The sequence below is a fragment of the Hemiscyllium ocellatum genome, chromosome 35 (assembly GCF_020745735.1).
Source record: "Hemiscyllium ocellatum isolate sHemOce1 chromosome 35, sHemOce1.pat.X.cur, whole genome shotgun sequence".
NCBI lineage: Eukaryota > Metazoa > Chordata > Chondrichthyes > Orectolobiformes > Hemiscylliidae > Hemiscyllium > Hemiscyllium ocellatum.
The window spans coordinates 5592795-5614245 of record NC_083435.1 but is presented as its reverse complement, the minus strand read 5'-3'; the positions used below and the strand labels follow the sequence as shown (position 1 = coordinate 5614245).

The following is a 21451-nucleotide window of genomic DNA, read 5'->3' as shown; positions in this document are numbered from 1 at the left end:
TGTAATTAGATTTCCCTCATATTCTATTTTTCCTCTTCAGTAATCTTTTAGACACAGTGGCAAAAAGCTGTTGAGCAATTGCAAAGGCTGAGGACCCTGTGCTCCCATCCTCTGGGTCAGCTTTGTTGCCTCACTTGTAGCAATACCCTCCTTTTTCTGCTCACTAACCAACTCAGAAGACACTGCCCTGAGCGGTGTGACTGCCTCCTCATACAAAGTATTCATTGCCCCAGCTTGATGTATCACCCGCCATGACACAGGACTGATCCTGCCATATTTAATGTGTTTTGATTAGACAGATACAAACGTATGTACAAAATAGGAGAGGAAGCAAACCATTTGTTCCCTCGAGCCTGCTCCACTATTTTATATGACCATGGCTGATCTGTTTGCATTTTAATGTCACATTCCCATCTAACCCCAACCAGCCATGACTCCCTACCTAACAAGAATCCATCCACCTCTGTCTTTGAGATATTTAATAACCTCACCTCCACAGGCCATGTTGATAGTGACTGACCATCAACCCCCCTCCCACAGCATCCCAGGTTCTACCATGCCCCACCGGCTCATCCCTTGACATATCAACAATCCCTCCACCATTGTCCTTGTCCCCTCCTCATTACACTCTGCAGCCTACAATTCCCAGCATTGAACCCTCCAGCTCCCTTCATTGACAGAACTCCATGATAACAGCCCCTCCCCAATTCCCCTCCGCAATACTCATTCCCCTGGTGTGCAGGACTGACCAGGACCCACTCCTCAGGCTGCACTGAGACTGATCCCTGATCGTGACAGCTCCAAGCGGCTGACTAACCATGGCCCAGTCCCTGGACTGTGGGTGGACACTGTCCCTGACTGACTGCACTGGGACACCCTGACTGACAGTGGCCTCACTGGACTCGAATGAGGACCACTCCCCTTTGACTTGGGGATGTGGCCATTTGGCTGAGGCACATGCAGTCTGTCTGCTGTTCCGGCAGATGGGACGTGCTCTTGGTGGGAGATTGATGCTGCACGATGCTGTACAGTAACATGTCCAGCCCCTTGACTGACTCCTGATGACAAACTGCCTGGCTCTGTGTCTGCACCAGACTGTAAGGCAAGGCAGCAGGACTGGGAGCTTTAAAGTGGGGCTGAGGGGGCAGAGCGCTAAAATGGCAGAGTGAGGCAGGGATGCTGTGAGCATCCAGGGAGGTGCAGAGTGAGTTAGCACTGAGAGAGCTGGGAAACAGCCCTGAGGGAGCCTGGACCAATCCACGAGCTGGGTGCCTGTCCCTGTGAGCAAAGTATCATGGCAGCAGCATTTCAATGATCGTTACCGGTGTGACCTAAAGGACAACTTTAAAGTGCAGACACGCACTGTAAGTGAATGGGAGCTGTGCCATGATGGTGAGAGAGATTGGCACATGTTGAATGCCAATGTCTGTGGAAGTGGGGTGTGTGCAGCTGCTGCTTGGGAGTGTGCCCTGAGATGTTGGTGCAGACAGGCAGGAAGCTGGAAGAACACAGTAAGCCAGGCAGCACCAGGAGGTGGAGACGGCAATGTTTCAGGTGTAACTCTTCTTCAGGACTGGGATGGGTGTGGGGGAAGTTGCAGATAAAGGGGGTGGTGAAAGCAGGGTGGTGAGGTGGGGATAGTTGGAGACAGGTAGAGGGTACACCCTGGTTGGTCAATAGGATGAATGAATCGGGTTGGTGGCATGGAGCTGTGGAAGTGAGGGGGAGAGGCTAAGAAGGGAATTGGGGAATGTGGAGGGAGGTTATTTGAAATTGGGGAACATGTTGTTGAGTTCTTCAGGATGCAGGATGTCCAGGAGGAAGATAACGTGTTGTTCCTCCAATAAGAGCTGTGGTTTGTTTTGGTGATGGAGGAGGCCAAGGATGGCCATGTTGGGAAGGGCGTGGTTAGGGGAATTGAAATGGGCAGTGATTGAGAAGTCCGGTCAGCCCCTGCAGACCCAGCTGCAATGCTCGAGAACGGTTCCCTCAGTTTACGTTCAGTCTCCCCAATGTAGAGAAGACCATATCAGGAGCACCTGACCCAGTAAACCAGGTTGGAAGAGAGGCAGGTGAACCTCTGTCTCACCTGGAAGGACTGTTCAGGGGTCTAGATGGAGGTGAGGGTGGTGGTGTATCAGCAGGTTTTGCATCTTTTCTTGTTGCAGGGGAAGGTACCTGGGAGTTCGGTGAACCAAGGACCGTCGGACGGAATGATCCTTGAGGAAGGCAGAGAGCGTGGCGAGGGGAAGATGTTCTAGGTGGTGTGGTGGCCAGGATGGTGGTCAGGAGGGGCGAGTTTGAGCTGACATTCGCTGAATTTAATTTTGGCAATTCTCAGTGACTCAGTGAGTGGAAGAATAGGAAACGGCATAGTAATGAGGCCGGGTTCACAGTTAATGAGGGTGATCACAGGCAATAATTCCCATTAACAGGCATTTCACCATTCGCAAGCCAGAACCTCAGTTCAAAATCTGGAACTCAAAATGTGACTTCTTGTTCCTGACATGGAGAGGAGCTCACTGGATTCTCACATGATTTCCCCAGATTTCCTGTCATTTGGACCCCAATCAGATTCCTCCGATAATGTTTTCAAATGGACCACTACACTGTGCAGGTTAATACCCATTGTCTCAGTTTCACAAACCTTTGATATTTCACTCCATAGTAAAAGCAAACTGTTGTCTTATTTACACTGTAATAATTTCCTTCAGTTACCCTCACTCTGTGACACGATGACACTCCTGCTGTAATCAGACTCCTGTGGGAACACAGTTTAAAGCACTCCTCTCCAGATTAGCTGCTCTGTCTTTGTCCTCCTTAAGAATAACATGAAAGCATGTTGATATTTTTACTGACCAGACACAAAGTCAGACCAGCAAAGCAGACTGATTCGCTAGTTAAAAATTCATGAATCAATCTTATTTATCTTTTCCATTTATCTTCCTAACTTGCCCTGCCTTTTTCTGGAACCTGTTTTATAAGGTTGCTGCTGGAATCAGGAAATGAAACTGAAAGTATTTCACTGACCAATGAGCACAGAGATTAATCCTTCACGATGGAGGCTGGTCTTTCCTGTGCTGTTTGCTATGATCTGTATAAAAATCCTGTCTTACTTGACTGTGACCACAGCTTCTGTCGATCCTGTGTGACTCAGTACTGGGAGAAAGCTGACACTGCCTGCTGTCCTGTCTGTAGAAAGGAGACTGCCTCCAGGACTCTGAGATCCCTCTGCATTCTCTCCAACATCGTGGAGACATTTGTGAAAAGTGGTGGAGGTGGTGAAATGCAGCAGGAATGCAGCCGACACAACTAAAGTTTACATTGATTTCACTGACACTGTGTAGGTGTGTCTAGTTTATGAGCCTTGACCTCAGATTATATTCAGGAATACAATCATTTCACTACCAGCTGCAATGAGCTCCTCTCACCTGGTTCCATTCTTACCCACCCAGACCGAGCCAGAAATTCACCTGCAGTGGATTCTCTTTCTGCTCCCAAATTGTTCCCTCCAGAATCTGCCAAAGATCAGCCCTTGGCCACTTCCTATTTCACAGCCACACGCTGCCTCTCAGTCACATCATGAGAAAACATGTCAAGTTCCACAAGTCTGCTGATGACACCCAGCTCAATCTCACCCCCACCCAGATAATGACAGCGGGGTACAGCCTCCCACACTCTGTATAGAGATGATACACTCTCAAGTGGAGGAGTCTGTGTAATTTACAATATTGATCCTGTCCAACTTGCCCCTTTCCAAATTCATTCTGGTGATGGGAGTGTCACTGATAAGGACAGTATTTATTGTCTTTCCCTTCTGGTCCCTGATTGGATGGCTATATCAGTGACCTGGGACAGGTGTGATGGGCTGATTGGCCTCCTCCTGGGCTGTCCGATACCAGGATCAATCACAGTTTATTCTGAATGAGAGTCACATTTAACAAACCCATTACAAACCACTTTTCAATGTTACCTGCAGACAACAGAGCTGTTGTAGGGTCTTAGAAATGTACAGCACGGAACAGAGTCTTCGGTTCAACTAATCCATGCTGACCAGATATCCTAAAGAAATATAGTTCCATCTGGCAGATTTTGGCCATATCCCTTTAAACCTTTCCTGTTCACGTACTCATCCAGATGCCTTTTAAATGTTGTAGTTGTACCAGCCTCCACCACTGCCTCCTGCAACACATTCCGTACACACACCATCCTCTGTGTAAAAGTTGCCTCTTCAGTCTTGTGTATATTTTTTCTCTTTCAACTTAAACGTATGCCCTCTAATTAGTGGGAAATCTTGAAAAGCTCTTGATAAAAATATTCAAATACATCCTTCACAAATCTTTGATCTTATAATTTTAAGTAAGATATCATTCATAGTATCAATACCAAAAGCTTTATTGCACATCATAGCTCTTGATCAAGTATGCAGAGAGGTATTGAAAAACATTTCAAAGAGAGATGAACTTATAACATCAGAAAGACCTCAATCAATCAATTCCTATGGAGCTGGCGAGGCAAGGTGCTAGGTGCAAGATTGTTATCTCCACTCTTATCCCTCACCAGCAAAAGGGCTAGAAACAGGAATTAGACAAAAATAAACTCCAGATGCTGGAGTCCAAAGATATAGGCAGGAGGCTGAAAGAACACAGCAAGCAAGGCAGCATCACGAGGTGGGGGGGTGGGGGGAGGGGGGTGGAAGAGGGTGAAGAGATGCTTTTTGATTGTATGGCACGGGCAATTTTTATCTTCTTTCTTCCCACAAAATGTAAGTAAAAAGCTTTATCTGGATGAAGGGATCAAATCTTTATCCTCCTGGATTGTTACTCTCCAGGGACAGATTTTCAGAGGCTCTGTGTTTTTACCTCCATCAGTTAGAAATGGACTGAAGTAAGGATAGAGTTTCTCAGTGAATGTCCCAGTGAAAGTGTAGATATGGGTCTTATGCTCAGAGTTATAAAAGGACACCTTCCCTCCCTCATAATCCAAACAGACTCGGATCTTCCTCGGCTTCACAGTCAACTCTAAATGTTTCCTTGATTTCTCACAAGCCATGTATTCATCTCCATCTCTCAGCACCACTGTCCAGTATCCGTCACCTGGAGTCAGGACGATGTCACCCTTCCTGTTTATGGACTCTGTGGCCACTCCCAAAGTCCACTCAGTTTTATTTCCTACTTCTATCTCCCAAGAATGTTTCCCTGATGTGAAGCCCTCTGATCCCAGGACACTGACACAAGGATCAAATCTCTCCGGATTGTCAGGAAGCTGCTGCCATTTGTCAGTGTTTTGCACAGTGCTCAAGTCCTCAGACAGGAGAAGGTAAGGATTGGCTGTGTTAGGGTCCAAGGTGACTGGAGCTGGGAACAGGTGGAGATGAATAAAATGTTAGTCACATTCATTGGTAACTAGTCACCATAACTCTCACAGCCCCTTAGTGATTGGGAAAAATCAGCAATAAACCAAATCTCGAAATTCATCAGCCAAGGAAGAAACTAGTATGTACATCGGGGAAAAGGGAAACTGCTATGGGGAAAGGTTTTACTGGCTCCAGCCTGCAGCAAGGCTGAGGAAACACCATTCTGCAAAGAGAAAAACTGAAACAGAGTTGGAGTGGAATAGTGGTGGGGCTGCAGGCCACAATGAATCAGAGATCTGCAGGAGAAACTACAGACAAACTATAGGGAGGAGGTAGGGATAATGAAAGAGAGATACAGACAAGGTTAAGATAAAAGAAACTGCTCACAACCAGGTCGCTGAAGAATTCTAATATTAAATGCAACCATATAAATTTATTGAAACTGATAAATTTTATAACAATTACTTAAATTAACATTCCTTTCTATATCCTGTATTAAGGTTAGTAAACTGTATAACAGAACCTAAAAGGCCTTTCTGTTATCGCTAAGTGTCCGGTTAACAGGCAGTGAACATGGTGCAGCTGGAAAATACCTGGGAGGGAATGTGATTGAATGCAGAGTCCACTGTAGCAAGCATCCAGAGACTCTGGGAGACAGCATAAGACCATAGAAGATAGGGGTTGACCACAAGCCAGTCCATCTCTGGCCATGAAGTCATATGATTAGCTTAATTGGAAGGGTATGTAATTAATTAATAATATAATTGGTTTGGAAACAGTATGATGACTACACCAATTTCCTTTGTGCAGGATTTTCAGAGAACTTCTTCCCATTGAGGTAATTTCAATAAACTCTATGATGCAGGAAGTGAACTGGGTGTCGAATGAATGATTTGATCATTCCACCTTAACATAATTCATGTACGAGGACCCAGATATCCCACAGTGCTACAGCTTTTCCTGAATAAATAATATTTGGCTCTTCTTTTCTTCATTTAAAAATGCATAACTTTCTTAGATTATATTCCATCTGCCAAGTTTTTGACAACTCAATTAACTTATATCCCTCTATAAATTCCTTGCGCCATCCCCACCATTTGTCTTCCCACTTATTTTTGTGATATCCACAAACTTGGCTATAGTACATTCACATTCTTCATATAAGTCATTAATATATATTATAACTAATTGTGGCCCCCACCCCAATCCCCATAGCCATCCTTAAAATGGCACCTGTATCCACAGTCTCTGCTCCTATTCATTAGCCAACCTTCTATCCATGTTAGTACACTCCCCCCAACACCATGAGTTTTTATCTCGTGATACAAAGATAAGTGGAGGGCAGGTAGTATTGAGGAGGTGGGGAGGCTGCAGAAAGATTTAGACAGGTCAGGACAGTGGGCAAAGAAGTGGCTGGTGGAATACAACATGGGCAAATGTGAGCTAGAAAGAATGGAGGCATGGACTGTTTTCTAAATGGGAGAAAATTCAGAAAACAGAAGTGCAAAGGGACTTAGGAGTCCTATTCCAGGTTTCTCTGAAAGTAAACTTGCAGGTCAAGTCAGTAGTGAGGAAGACAAATACAATAATGTCATTTATCTCTCCGGGACAAGAATATAAAAGCAGGGACTTGCCTTTGAGGCTGTATAAGATTTGATTACATTACAATCCCTACAGTGTGAAAACAGACCCTTTGGTCGAACAAGTCCACACCAACCCTCCGAAGACTAACCTATGGTCAGACCATATTTGGATATTGAGAGTAATTTTGGACCCCATACCTCAGGAAGGATGTATTGGCTGTAGAGTGAGTCCAGGGGAGGTTCACTAGAATAACCCAGGAATGAAATGCTTAACAAATGAGGAATGTTTGAGGACTCTGGGACTATTCTTGATGGAGTTTAGAAGGATGTGCCTAATGGATCGGATTGAAACATACATAATACTGAATGGTCTGAACAGAGTGGATGTTGGGAAGAGGTTTCCACAGGCAGGAGAGTGGAGGACCCGAGAGCACAGCCTTAGAGTGACGGGAAGGCCTTGTGAACAAAGATAAGGAGAAATGTCTTTAGCCAGAGAGCTGCGAATCTGTGGAATTCATTACCACAGAAGGCTGTAGAGGCCAGATCATTGAGTAGATTTAATAATAGAGAAATAGATTAGTTCTCAATTGCCATGGGGATCAAACATTCTGGGGAGAAAGTGGGAAAATGGGTTTGAAAAACCTATCAGCCATGATTGAATGGCAAAACAGAATTGATGGATCAAATGGCCTAATCGCTGCTCCTATGTCTTATGGTCTTAAGTACCTTTAAGTGCCTTATCGAATGTCTTTTGGAAATCTAAATATATTACATCTAAGGCTCCTCTTTATCTACCCTTCTTGTTACGTCCTCTATAAATCTTAATAATAAATTTTACAGGAATGATTTCTCCTTTATGAAGCCAGGCTGACTCTGCTTGAATCTATTACATTTTCAAAATACTCTGCCCTCGTATCCCACATAATAGAATCTAACCTTTTCACCAATGACAGGTTTTTACAATGACAAGCTAACTGACCTGTAGTTACCTATTTTTCTTTATCTCCATCCCTCTTTGAAAAAAAATGTTACATTGGCAGGTTTCCAAACTTGCAACTTTTCCATAATCGAAGGGTTCTTTGAAGATGACTACCAGCGCATCCATTATCTTTGCTGCTACTTCTGTCAGTATCCCAGGATGCAACCCAGCGGTCTCTGTCTTTAAACTCATTAGTTTCCTTACTTTTCTGAAGCGATACAAATTGTGTTTGGTTCCAGCCTCCCGATTATCTCCTTCATTATGTAATATTTTTGAAATATTCTCGGTTTCCTCTGACATGAAGACTGACGAAAATTATTTTTCAATTCTTCTGCTAATTTCTGGTTCACAATTTCAGTCTCATTCTCATTGTCCCTTTGTTCACTGTTGCCTCAGTCTTTCTCTCTACAGATTTTAAAGAAACACTTGTCATGCGGCTTTGAATTACTTGTTAGTCCCTCACCCTTTTTACGTTTCTCTGTCCTCACTTCTATGTAATTAGCCTTATTTGTGTTTCACAGTTACTGCTCGCTGTCACGCTAAATATCAAGTTTTACTTTGATGCAGGGTGGCCACTTGCACAAATGAACAGTTATCTCAACACCTTGTGTCATGTCACAGAAGTTTCTGTGCAGATTACATTGACATACCAAGATAGGTCTCGGCGAGTACTACTGACACCCCTGCTTTCTATGTGTAGTGATACACGCAGCAGCACATGCACAGACAGCCCCCACTAAGGCTGCATTTGTTCTGTTCAATTTGCCATCTTTCCACAGGGTGAGGATGAAGAGGAGGTTAGGGAGGACTTGTGGGAGGGTTGAGGTGTGAGGCAGAGGGATTCTGTGAATGAGAGGAGGCAGAGTCTGGGGTTGTTGGAGAGGTATCTGCTTTGACACTAGACTTGCCCGACTGCTGTCATTGCCTTCTCCAGTCACCTTGTATTGCTGGGGTGCCCAGCTGCTGCTGCATGCCGAGAACCTGGATGAGAAAGTGGTGAAGGTGCAGGAGCTGGTGCAGTCCCAGTCCCTGGTCATGGCCTCCCTGGGCACCACTGTGGCTGGAGAGGGCCAGTCTGTGAAGTGGGGGCAGGGCAAGCATAGTGAAGGAGTAGCACCAAAGGAGACAACACCGTGGAGAGGAATCTTATTGACCTGCTGCAGTTACCCCGATTCCTGGGTCACACCTCTGGCTGAAACCTCTGCCATCTCAGTGTCTGGCTCTGCTGTAACAGTTACTTATTACTTAGAGGGCTTCTTTGTGCCTGGCTACTCTTTGTCGTTTTACAATATTTACAGTAATTTATTTTATGTCCAATGTCATTGAAATCAAAGGGCATATTGAGCATTTAAAGGTTCGATTCCCAAACTTAATCAACTGCAAGCTCACAGAAAACTAGTTTCCTGTAAAAGCACAAACTTTGTTCAGTTTTCAAACAGCTCCTCCCGTCCCTTACACTCCTAACCCATTCACTCCCACCCAAAACTGGCTCCCTATTCAAGTGGGAAATAGCACTGGTTCCAACTCAATGTTGAAATCTCCAACACAACAGGATGCATGTCAGGTTCAGGGAAATACCAATGAGGCAGATGGAAGTTCAGCAGACTGCTATGAAAATATCCACTCAGGGGCACAGAATAGATATAAAGGTCAATCAGAAAAGAAGGAATTCTGCGACACTCCAGTTGGCAGAGAAGACATGGACAGGAAAAGGCACATGTGAGGTCTGGAAATCTAAACTGTGTATTTTAATGCCAGGATCTTGACTGGTAAGGCAGATGAACTTACAGCATTGATTTTTACATGGGAATATAATACTGTTGCAAACACAGAGACATGGATGAATGAAGGACAGGATTGGCAGCTCAACATTTCAGGTGCGATGAAGGGAAGTGGGATGCAAGAGAGATAGGTGCATTGCATTATTGATAAAGGAAACCATCGCTGCAGTAACGAGGGAGGATGTCATGGAAGGGTCTTGAAATGAGGCCATGTGGGTGGAACTTAGAAATAAAAAAGGGGCAATTACTTTGCTGGGATTATACCACAGGCCTCCCAGCAGTCAGAGGGAGATAGAGGAGCAGATATGTAGACACATCACAGGAAGATGTGAAAGGAATACGGTTTTAGTTGTACGATATTTCAACTTGGGTCATGTTAACTGGGAATCACCTTACTGTGAAAGAAATAGACAGAGTAGTATTGGTAACGTGCATCCAGGAGAGCTCTTTGTACAGAATACAGAGTACGGAGATAGTCCAACAGGAGATGGAACAGTGCTTGAGCTCATCCTTGTGAATGAAGCTGGTGAAAGGACAGTACAGAAAAGTTTTACCAGGATATTGCCGGGACTGGAGGGTTTGAGTCATATGGATAGGCTGGGACTTTTTTCACTAGAGCGTAGGAGGTTGAGGGGTGACTTTAGAGGTTTATAAAATCATGAAGGCCATAGTTAAGGTGAATAACAAAGGTCTTTTCCTAAGGTGGGGGAATTCAAAATTAGGGGATGTATTTTAAAAGTGAGAGGAGAAAGATTAAAAAGGAACTTGAGAGGCAGCTTTTTCCACACAGAATGTGGTTCACAGGTGGAATGAACTGTCAGAGAAAGTGGTAGATGCAAGTACAGTGACAACATTTAAAAGACATTTGGATAGATACATATGGCAATGGGATGGTGTTAATTTGGGATGACATGGACTAGGGGATCAACTGAAGGCTTTGTTTCCATGCTATATGACTAAGTGGTTGAAGTGTCAGTGGGTGAGCACTTGGTTGATAGTAATTATTATTCCCTAAGTTTCAAAGTCATTTTGGAAAAGATTAAGGATGGTGTAGAAGTTGGCAAACATAGATTGAGAGCAGCTGCTTGCAGGTAAGTTTACTTTTAGAAAGTAGGAATCTTAAGTAGTACCGTGAGTATTCAGGACCAGTGTGTTTCGGTAAGAGTGAAGGGCAAGGGTACAAGTCCAGAGAACATTGGATTGCAAAGAAGAAAGCATATGTTAGGGACAGCGCATTAAAAGCAGGAGAGGATCGTCATAAGTATAGAGAATGTGTGGGGGAGGGTGTTTGCTGAAAAAAAGAAATATGGAGGACAAAGATTGGCCGTGAAATACCCTTTGGAAGAAATGATGAAGGAAAATGCTAAGAGTGAGAGAATTTCCAGGGATAGAGTGGTACCTATTAGAGACCAAAGGGGCAATCTCTGCTTGGCGCCAGAGGTAATGGCAGACATATCTAATATCAGAGGCATTAAGGTGAGGACTAAATGATTCAAAGGAGATCTAAGAAACCAAAATTCACCCAGAGAGTAATAGAAATATGGAACGCTCTGTCTGAGAAAGTGGTGAAGACAATTACTCTCATAACATTCAAGCAGCAAGGTTTGTCGCTTCACTTGGAGGTTGCCACTGATGATGTTACCTACCCAGGTAATGAAACGTCTGGATATCAAACAGACAGCTCAGCAAGCAAACCTACACCCTAAAATTTAAGCAGCAGCTAGGTGAGCACTTTAAATGCCAGGATGTAGTTGGCTTTGGATCATTGGAAGGTAAATGGGATCCATGACAATTGGTTAACAAAAATGAAAGAACTGTGGATGTTCGAAATGAGAAGATAAAATAACTGCTGGAGAAGCTCAGCAGGTTTGAAGGCATTGGTGTCAAGAAAATGGGAGTTCACATTTGTCATGTAATTTGGTGTTTGTTGATTGACTGACACGGGGAGCCAAAAGACCTGTTTCTGTGCTGTGTGACTTTATGATCCCATATAGCGAAAAATGGTTCCGGCAATTTTGAATTTCAATATGCACATGACAGAGAAAACATAGTACATTGTGAATGCAGTCGTATATTTATGAAGAGAATGATAATCATGAGAGTGTTTGAAGAGCTGGTGTCAGGAAGCTCACACCCACCTGTATTAATCACTGTCAGCATCTTTTTCCACACTCTGTATTGCAGGGAGCCGATGTACTTGCCCACATTTATTAAAGGGTAAACCTTCTGTGGCTCTGGGAGAGTTTGCTTCACTCTGAAACAGGAGATAAAAGTCTGTGTGGGTCAATCCATTGTAGGTGAGGGATGTGTTAGAAATAATAATCAAAAGCAAGGATGTAAATTTTACCTTTTCTGTGTATCCGGAAATTTCTGTGGAACGTGAAAAATGTTTACTGTTAGTGTTTAGAGATTATTTTATCACAAAAAGTAAAGCCCCAGACTGGATGAACATGTTAAATTCAGGAAATTGGGCTGTCTCTTCCTGTCCTCACTGAACTGAGTTACTCCACAAAATTAGAAAGGCAAATCAGGGCAGGACCTATACACTTAATGCTTCCATATAATCTGCATATGTCGCGGAGACAAAATGTTTCTGGGAATCTACACCAGGATTGTCCAATAGAAATCACTGACTCTCCTGGAAAATGGTGAAGCTGCAAAGTTTTATGTTCAGCATCAGGACTCATCAGACAGTCTCTGAATCTTTGTCTGCAGTTATACTCCAGATAGAGTGTCAGCCCACTTGATGTAACCTGAAACCATGAACCATATAGAATGAATTCTAATGTCTGGGACATTATTGAGCTCAATGACCAAACAGCTGAGTGCAACTCCATTGTCAGGGGGAATTGGGTTTTAGCTGAGCTGTTAAACTGAGGATCCTTTGTTCAGATGAAGGGAAAAGATCTGAAAACAGTCCTGCATTCCAAGAGGACTGCTGGAGTTCTCCCAGTGTCTTGGTCAACATTTAAACTTAAACATTAACATGAAGATTTTGTCAACACAGACTAATCATTGTTTCGATACACAGAATTTTCTCAGGGTTGGGATCGGGGGAGGGAGTCGTCTCACTGAACTTTCTGGCAATTTTGTACAATCAAAATTAAATGTTTGGTTTAAATGTCTGCCTTGTGGAATCTCTGTACTCTGGCCTTTCATTTAACTATTTAACCACTGGGAGAAACCTCTACCTGTATTTGTATCTGACCCTGTGGAGAACTCTCTCTCCTGAATAGAGTAAGTACAGTTCAAGTGAGGAACATTGTACACATGATACAGCCTGGCTGGATCCTGCACTGTAGTTTGGATTGTCTGAATATTTAACTATTTGATTACTGGGTGAAAACTCTGTCTGTCTGAGTATCTGACATTGTGCAGAGCTCCCTCGGTCAGAATCATTCCAGTTTCCAGCTGGGAATATCGAGAATGGTCTGACCACCCTGAGGAGATCTCACTCTACAACAAGCCAATTTTACTCATTGTTTCAGTTCATCAAAATGTTCCCTTGTAATATTTGCCTCCAGGAAACACACTCCAGATTGAGTCATTAAATTGTTCGTACTCATGGGTGTGAAACAGAAAACAAATCTCACAGATCACTGGTGTGATTTTGTTCAGTGGGGTTTATCACAGATTGTATTGATGTACTCTGGACAAACTGAAAATCAAACTCAAAGGAGGGACAAAAGGAGAGAAAAATAGTTACTGTTAAAAATGTGATGCTGTCCTGTTCCCTCAGCCCTTGTTCAATATCCTGAACAGTGACTGAAAGGGATGTGATTTCCTCTGTTATCTTTTCAATCCTCTCCTTCATCTCCTGACTCTTGTTCTCTTTCTCCATTTTCAAATCTTCCAACAAGATCTTCTCTTCCTCACCGAGAAACTGATGAAGTTTTCCAAATTCAGCTTTAATCTGTTTCTCTGTTTTTACACCTTGGTCCTTTGGAAAATGATAAATTGAAAAAGCAAATGAGGATTTTTAAAATGTTGCACAGCCTGAGAAACTTGATAAAATGACTGGGAATTTGTTGAAATAAAAATTTGCTGCTGTTCACTTCAAAACGTTATAGTGAAACACATTCTCAATTTGGTTAATTCCCAGCAAGGTATGTTGAGATGTTTACTCGAGCTTTCTTTGCATACAATGACAATTATTCTCTAACACCATACAATGTAATTAATTCTTTTTCTATTGTGTCTTTATTTGTTCAGAACAGGGAGCTCTCACTGAAAATCAAATTGTTAATTTCTCCATTTGATTTACGAATGACTATTTTGTTTTTAAATCCCTTAAGTTAAAATTTTTCCTCAAGTGGAAACATCTTGTTTCTGTCTAGACTTCCAAATGCTTTCACGATTTTAAAGACCAATGTTAGGTCACCTTCTACCTTTCCTTTCAACCTTGCTCAATCTTTCCCAATCAGTTTAACATGACATTCTGGTCTCATCTTTGTGGTTGGTTATTGTCAGCTTTTTCACTGATAATTTTCCCTCCTTTTAACAGAGATCAGAATCTGCACAGGACAATTCTAAAACTGTTTACAGAATTTAAAACAAAATAACTTAGACGTACCTGAATGTGTATTAATATTTTTCCATAATCTCTCATAACTGTGTTGCATTCCTCTCTCTTGTCCTCGATTGGTTTTAGGAAGGCTCGTAGTTCCTCCTGAATGAAAATGTGAATTAATTTGTGCAATTTCCAAAAGAAAATGTCAAAACAATTAAACTCATTCAGTGAAAAGTTTACAATGTCGCTTCTTAAGGCACCATCAAAAAGTGACAGAAGAGAGAATTGTAGTTTACTCCCTGCATTTTTAAGCTAAAACCAATCTAGAATTGTTCCAAACTGAAAGCAAGTTATTAAACTTGAATGTTTATTCTACTTATTAAACATATTATTCCATTAGCATTGCACAAGGAATGCGATTATCTGCTGTCAACAATGCATATGTTCTGGAAGGTTAGCCAAAATGAGCATTGCTTCCAAAAAAAAACTTCACAGAAGTATCCAAAGTCTGTATGGAAACCATTTTGAAATTCATTTTACATGAATGATCGTAACACGTACATAAATTACACACCTTTCATCACAGGAGGTTTTGGCTTTCATTATGTCATTTGGAATGAACTCGACAATAATATTTTTACATGGTAGGTGATCCTAATTTCTGTTCTGTATTTGCTTTTATGAATAAAGATCCATGGTGTAGATGTGATGACCAATATGCCACAGCAATGAGTTTTCTCTATGTTCCCACATTCTTTATTATAAATTGTTCATTTCGCTAAGAGTTGGGCCACATGAGAAATATCCATCATACTCTTACTCGATTGAAATAAATACTCAAGTTATACCTTATTGATTTGAAATAGCAACATTTCACATTGACATAGCCATTTTCTGTGATTATAGGTGAAGTTATTTCCCCCAGGTGTATGTTAACTTCATGAACACAGAAAATGTTGTAACTGCCCAACTACCATTAGTTCAGATAACAAGTTACATGCCAATAGGATTTTCTTCAAAAGAACCAAAATATATTCTCCATCTACTTCAGTTACCAGCACTTCAATTTTAATTGATGAAAACTCAATCCTTCTCTAATGAAAAGTTCTGAGTAGCTTCTGTGTCTCTGAATTGTTATGGGCTTGGCTGCATCATTTAAAGAAAATCGGGTGCTTTCTCTTTGGACAAAAAAAACCCATTATATTTCTCATCTCCCCTATATACTTCCTGTGTACTCACAGCAGTTTTTCCTCTGGTCTCGGAGTTGTAGTCAAAGCAACAATTCTATCCAGCGCCTGTTTGATTTGTGTTTCTTTCCAAACCCTTTTTCAAAAACGCGAAGACGTCACATGGATTTCCTCTGCAACAACTTTTTAGAAATTAAAAGCATCAAAGGGTAAGGAGAGAAAGTGAGAAGATAGCACAGAGGATCAGCCATGATCATATTGAATGACGGAGCAGGCTCAAAGGGCCTACTCCTGCTCCTAGTTTCTATGTTTACTCTATGTTCCAACATTCCGATTAAATATATCCCACCTCGTTACAGTGGAAACACTTTGGCTTCCACCTTTTACCTCAATCCTCAGTACTTTGCATCCCCAGTTGAGAAGAAAATCTTCAGCATTCCCAACTATCCATTCTTTCCTTTGGCTATTTGCCTTTCTTTTCTGCTCCCACTTTCTCTCATTTTTGAATTTATGACAGTAACAAAGTCATGTTGAGTTTCATGGATCAGTCATTATTGCTGCTGTCCTGCAGTTGTGACTTTTGGACCTCACAAAGGGTTCTTGTGACAAAAGGCAATGAGTTTTGAAAGTTTTGTTTTAAAGAGTTGCAAACTCAGACCTACTTTGTAATTCTTGTATCCACCTCTCAAAACTACTTTGCTCAACACGTTCAAATTCAAACTCGATTTGCCTCGGCAGTGTCTTTAAATTCTGGAGCCTTTGCCTAAATGTGTCAGGTAGCAACTCATATTCAGCCAAAACAGTTTTCTTTTAACAGCGTTGTGAATACGTAGAAATTGCTTATCACAATCAAACACACATTTCCCATGCTTCACCTGCTAACTCACTCTGCATGGACAATGTCCAGCATTCCTTTTGCTGATTCATTTGCGTTGCTTTTTTCTCAAAGGACATAAATAATGCCTTCACTCAAATTTTGATACAGCATTATCTTTTCCTGTTGCTTTCTAGCATTTTCTCCTCCTTGGAATTCCATGGTTTGCTTTTTTGTTATTTCCTTATGGGAAAGCTTGTTTAACTGTCACTCAATATTACCTGATTCCAGTGTCTCACTTTTCAGAGAACCTGATGTCTCTTCCATTCCTACTTAAGCCAAGTATTGTGCTAGTCCATCAATTATGCTTGCTTTCGTGGCTTTAGCAGGCAATTTCATCCTCAACATACTTGCTGGTTTAAGCAGTCTGACTTTCGTAATACACTTAAGACTGTCAAGGATAGTTCAGCCACCTGCAGGAAATACTTTGCAATTCTTAGATTAGATTAGATTACTTACAGTGTGGAAACAGGCCCTTCGGCCCAACAAGTCCACACAGACCCGCCGAAGGGTAACCCACCCATACCCCTACATTTACCCCTTCACCTAACACTACGGGCAATTTAGCATGGCCAATTCACCTGACCTGGACATCTTTGGACTGTGGGAGGAAACCGGAGCACCCGGAGGAAATCCACGCAGACACGGGGAGAATGTGCAAACTCCACACAGTCGATCGCCTGAGTCTTCTTCTCTGCTCTAAAGAAAAACAGTGAGGGGGACATGACCGAGGTGTATAAGATTATGAGGGGGCGTGGACAGGGTGAAGAGAGAGTAGTTGTTCCCCTTGTTTGAGGGGTCAGTCACAAGAGGGCATATGGGGAGAGGGAAGATGGGAGAGGGGGTGGCGTTAATAAGGGAGGGAGAATGGGAGAGGGGTGGCGTTAATATGGGGAGAGGGAGAATGGGAGAGGGGTAGGGGATTCAGAGGTGATTTGGGAAAAATTGTTTTCAGTCAGCAGGTGGTGGGAATCTGGAATGCATTGTCTGGAAAGATAGTGGGCACTGGAAACTTTACAACCTAGAAAATATTTTTGGATCATTACTTGAAATATCATAACATTCAAGGATATGTGAGAACTACAGGAAATTGGGTTAGTACTCTTTTAGTGGTGGTTATGTCAATGCAGACTCAATAAACTGAAAGGCTTTTCGTGCACTTTATAAATCTATGAATTTCCAATATATCCTAAAATTAATTTCCACATATCCTAAATTAATGTCATCCAATTTGTCAGCAGTTTGTCCATATCTAAACCCTACCTATTCAAATACCCATCCAGATGCCTCTTAAATGCTGCAATTGTACCAGCCTCCTCTGGCAGCTCATTCTATACACGCATTCCGATCTTCATGAAATATTTGCGCCTTAGGCCCAGTTTAAATCTCCCAAATTCACTGGCTTTGAAGGGTCACTGAACAAGCTTTACTCTCCACAGATGCTTCTAAACTTACTAAGTACCTACACCAATTTAAATCTGTATTTTATATTTCCAGCATCACGGTTTCTGTTTTTACTAACTATGCTGGTCAACTGACTTATTCTGTAACCAAACTTCTCAGTTCACTTTACCCAGTCTTTTTTTCATATTCTTGTAAGTGCACTTATTTGCCCCTTAGGCCCAGTTTAAATCTCCCATATTCACTGGGGTGTTCATTTTGTTTTGCAAATCCTTAATTCCTTGACCTTTTTCTCCAAGTACTTCCACTTCTTAATAAAGGAGGTACATAGCAATTTACTCAAAAAAAAAGCCTTGAAGACTTCACCTGTTGAAGCAGCAATGCTCCAAAAGCTTGAGATTTCATAGAAACCTGTTGGAGAGTAACCTGGTGTCACGAGACTTCTCACATGAATCTTATTAGCAACAATCTCTTTGTTTGTCAATCCCTTTCATTCTCTCTCGCTCTCTCACACAGACACAGAGTCTGCCTCATTTTCTCCCTCTGGGCACTCTTTTCTTTCCATTACCCACCCCACCCCCACCATCCCATCCTCAGCTATTTTCAGTTGTGAGAAAGGGTCACTGAACAAGCTTTACTCCCCACAGATACTGCTAAACTTATTCAGTACCTACACCATTTTAAATCTGTATTTTATATTTCCAGCATCATGGGTTTTGTTTTTACTAACTATGCTGGTCAACTGACTTATTCTGTAACCAAACTTCTCAGTTCACTTTACCCAGTCTTTCTTCATATTCTTGTAAGTACACTTATTTAAGTTCAGAGCATTAGTCTTAATTCACCATTAACTCCCTCAAACTCAATTTGAAAATCAATCATATTATGATTACTGCTACCGAGTGAAGCCCTTACTACGAGATCACTCATTAACCTTGACTCATTGCACATTAGCTGATTGATTGCTGTGTGGATGTCTTCAGGATGTGTTATTCTAACAGCCTATCATAAAAAACACTCAATAACTCAGTTTCCAGGCTACCTTTGCTATTCAAACTGATTCAATCTGTAGACTGATTCAAATCACTCATGATTATTTCTCACACACCCCCACTTCTTCCTCTCTAGCCTGTCCTCCAGTGTGATCAATGTTAGGCAGCCTTTAAACTACTGCCAAAAGGAACTTTTCACAATTTACTTCTTTTTATCTTCACCTGTATCCTATATCTTCATACTGGAACAAAAGTAATCTCTCCCTGATGTAATACTGTCACCCTTAATTAACAGAACTGATACTCTGCCTTTCATTAAGTTACAGCTCTTCTGAGATGTCACACACCAGATCAAAGCCTTTGTCAGTTTGCAGCCATGTCTCTGTGATAGCTCTCAGATCATGCATGTTTATGAGGTAAAAACAATGACTGCAGATGCTGGAAACCAGATTCTGGATCAGTGGTGCTGGAAGAGCACAGCAGTTCAGGCAGCCTCCAACGAGCAGCGAAATCAACGTTTCGGGCAAAAGCCATTCACCAGGAATAAAGGCAGTGAGCTGGAAGCATGGAGAGATAAGCTAGAGGAACTCGGGGGTGGGGAGAGAGTAGCATAGAGTACAATGGGTGAGTGGGGGAGGGGATGAAGGTCAATGGGTGAGTGGGGGAGGGGATGAAGCTCCTCCTCCTCCACTCACCCATTGTACTCTATGCTCCTCTCTCCCACCCCCAACTTCCTCTCGCTTATCTCTCCATGCTTCCAGCTCACTGCCTTTATTCCTGATGAAGGGCTTTTGCCCGAAACGTCGATTTCGTTGTTCGTTGGAGGCTGCCTGAACTGCTGTGCTCTTCCAGCACCACTGATCCAGAATCATGCATGTTTATTTCGACTGGAACTGCTAATTAATCTCTGGTTGCATACTGAGGTACAGAATCTTGAACTCTGTACTTTGTCATTTTTGCAATCCCAGCCTTGTCACCTGGTGCAACCTTTAAATTTGGAGGCTCTGGCCCTGGTTGTCACGCTGATTATAATTTCACGTATTGCTACCTTGTTCTCTGACATTGTCTTCCTTCTTTAACAGATTTCATCTTCCCACACTTCATCTTTTCCCACACTATTTAGTTTGATAACTTTTACCTTGTAGATTCCAACAGCTTCTTTCATTGGCAGGAAGCTGTGAGACTTGTGTTCCCGGGAATCTCTACAAATCACACAGATCAATTTCTTGTCAGTTTCACAAAACAGCTTCAGTTCTTCCTGATGTTCCTCACAGTAACGTTCACGTTCCTTCTCTTGTGGATTCTGATGTAATTTTCGAGCTTTCTCAGCCAGATTCGCTAAAACACGGTTCACCCTAAAGTTTCCTTCCGGAAACCCCTGTCTACATTCCGGGCAGGAGTTCATCTCTCGTTTTTCCCAACTCTGGGTGATACAGGAGCGACAGAAATTATGTCCACAATCCAGTGTAACCGGAACTGTGAAGAAATCCAGACAAATAGAGCAGTTTAAATCCTCCATCCAGCTCTCTCCTTGCTGCCTGGAATCCATGTTCACACTCAGCACTTCCTGATTCAAACCGCTCCCAGTTCCAATGTTCCTGTACTGCTGCAGCTCAGTGACTCCCTCAGGAGGCGGAGACAACCCCCAGAGTAGAATAAGAATAAGAAATAAACAGCGTTCGAGCAGGGACAGGGAATCACTGAAGCCGGGCGATGAGGGGGAAGGTCGGTTGGGAATGGGGATGGTGTGGAGGTGCCGGTGTTGGACTGGGATGGACAAAGTTAAAAATCACACAACACACGGTTCTAGCCCAACAGGTGTTTCTGAAAACACTAGCTTTCGGAGCACAGCTCCTTCGCCAGGTAGTTAGTGGGGCAGGATCAGAGGACACATAATGTATTGTTAAAGGCCATGGTGCATTCATACAGATTGCAATAGCATCACTTTTCCCTTGTTAAAATTCCAATGTGTTTGCTTATTAACTCGGAAAATGGCCAGAGGATTGAACCTGTTCAGTTTCCTGGTCACTGTTATTGCATATGATTGCGTGAAAGTTTGAACTGATTGAGAGGCTTTGGTAAAAGGTATGTGCTGTCTTCTAATCTGAAACATACTGTAAAAAGAGATTTGGCTTTGCATTTGGAGGGCTAATTGACTGACATCGGTCTAACTTTGTCAACATCCCTGGCCTTGCTCCTTGTAGCAATGATACAAGTGACAGCCCATGGAGTGACAGAATAACTAAAGAAATATAAATGCATTATCAGGACTGCCTTTAGCACTGAGAGACACTCAATCCAAGTCAATGACAATTACATTCTGTTTCTCTATTTGATGAGATATCTCCTCACCTTAAATTCTTCAGTCGCTTCTTCCAGAGGCAGCAGCTCATGGCTTTGGTGGCTTTTTGAACTTTGACAAACAACACACATGGGCTGATTGTCAGTTTTACAAAATAGCTTCACCTTCTCCTTGTGGACACTGCACAGCTCCTTCCGTTGTTCACTTTTTAGCTTCTCCCATATGTTGGCCATCTCAAAGGATTGCTCTGGCTCCACTGAGCACCAAGTGAAATGGTCCCCACTGGAAAGTCAAACACTCTTTTAAGTTCCTGTCTCTGATTGCCACAGCAACATTGTAAGACACAGCCCAGAAAGGGAGGGAGTAGTGAATAATGTAAATGGATTGTGGAAAAACCAGACTGGTTCATTAATTGCCCTGAGGGATGCTAGCTCTGTCTGATCTGAGCATGTTTTCCTATGATTGTGTAAAAAGAACATTAAAAAA

The 21451-nt window shown here is 42.4% G+C and overlaps 1 protein-coding gene across 1 annotated transcript; it reads right to left on the bottom strand.

Annotated features, from left to right (window-relative positions):
- Window positions 1-4633: 4633 nt before the first annotated feature.
- Window positions 4634-21198, bottom strand: LOC132832932 (zinc-binding protein A33-like). The gene is made up of 7 exons (XM_060851174.1): window positions 21016-21198; window positions 19802-20287; window positions 14273-14368; window positions 13406-13639; window positions 12047-12069; window positions 11838-11953; window positions 4634-5357 (listed from the first exon to the last, which is right to left on the bottom strand). Exons 1-7 carry the CDS (start codon window positions 21196-21198, stop codon window positions 4780-4782), a joined length of 1716 nt encoding a protein of 571 aa, XP_060707157.1. The 3' UTR covers window positions 4634-4779.
- Between the last annotated feature and the right edge of the window lie 253 nt (window positions 21199-21451).

What these genes read in the sequence shown, in the direction of transcription:
- LOC132832932 (XM_060851174.1), bottom strand. Translation starts at nt 21,198, where the DNA reads ATGGCCAACATATGGGAGAAGCTAAAAAGTGAACAACGGAAGGAGCTG. An exon ending in AAGCGACTGAAGAATTTAAG is followed by an intron (nt 20,288 to 21,015) that starts GTGAGGAGATAT and finishes CCGCCTCCTGAG; the next exon opens with GGAGTCACTGAGCTGCAGCA. An exon ending in GCTGACAGTGATTAATACAG is followed by an intron (nt 5,358 to 11,837) that starts GTGGGTGTGAGC and finishes ACCTGTTCCCAG; the next exon opens with CTCCAGTCACCTTGGACCCT.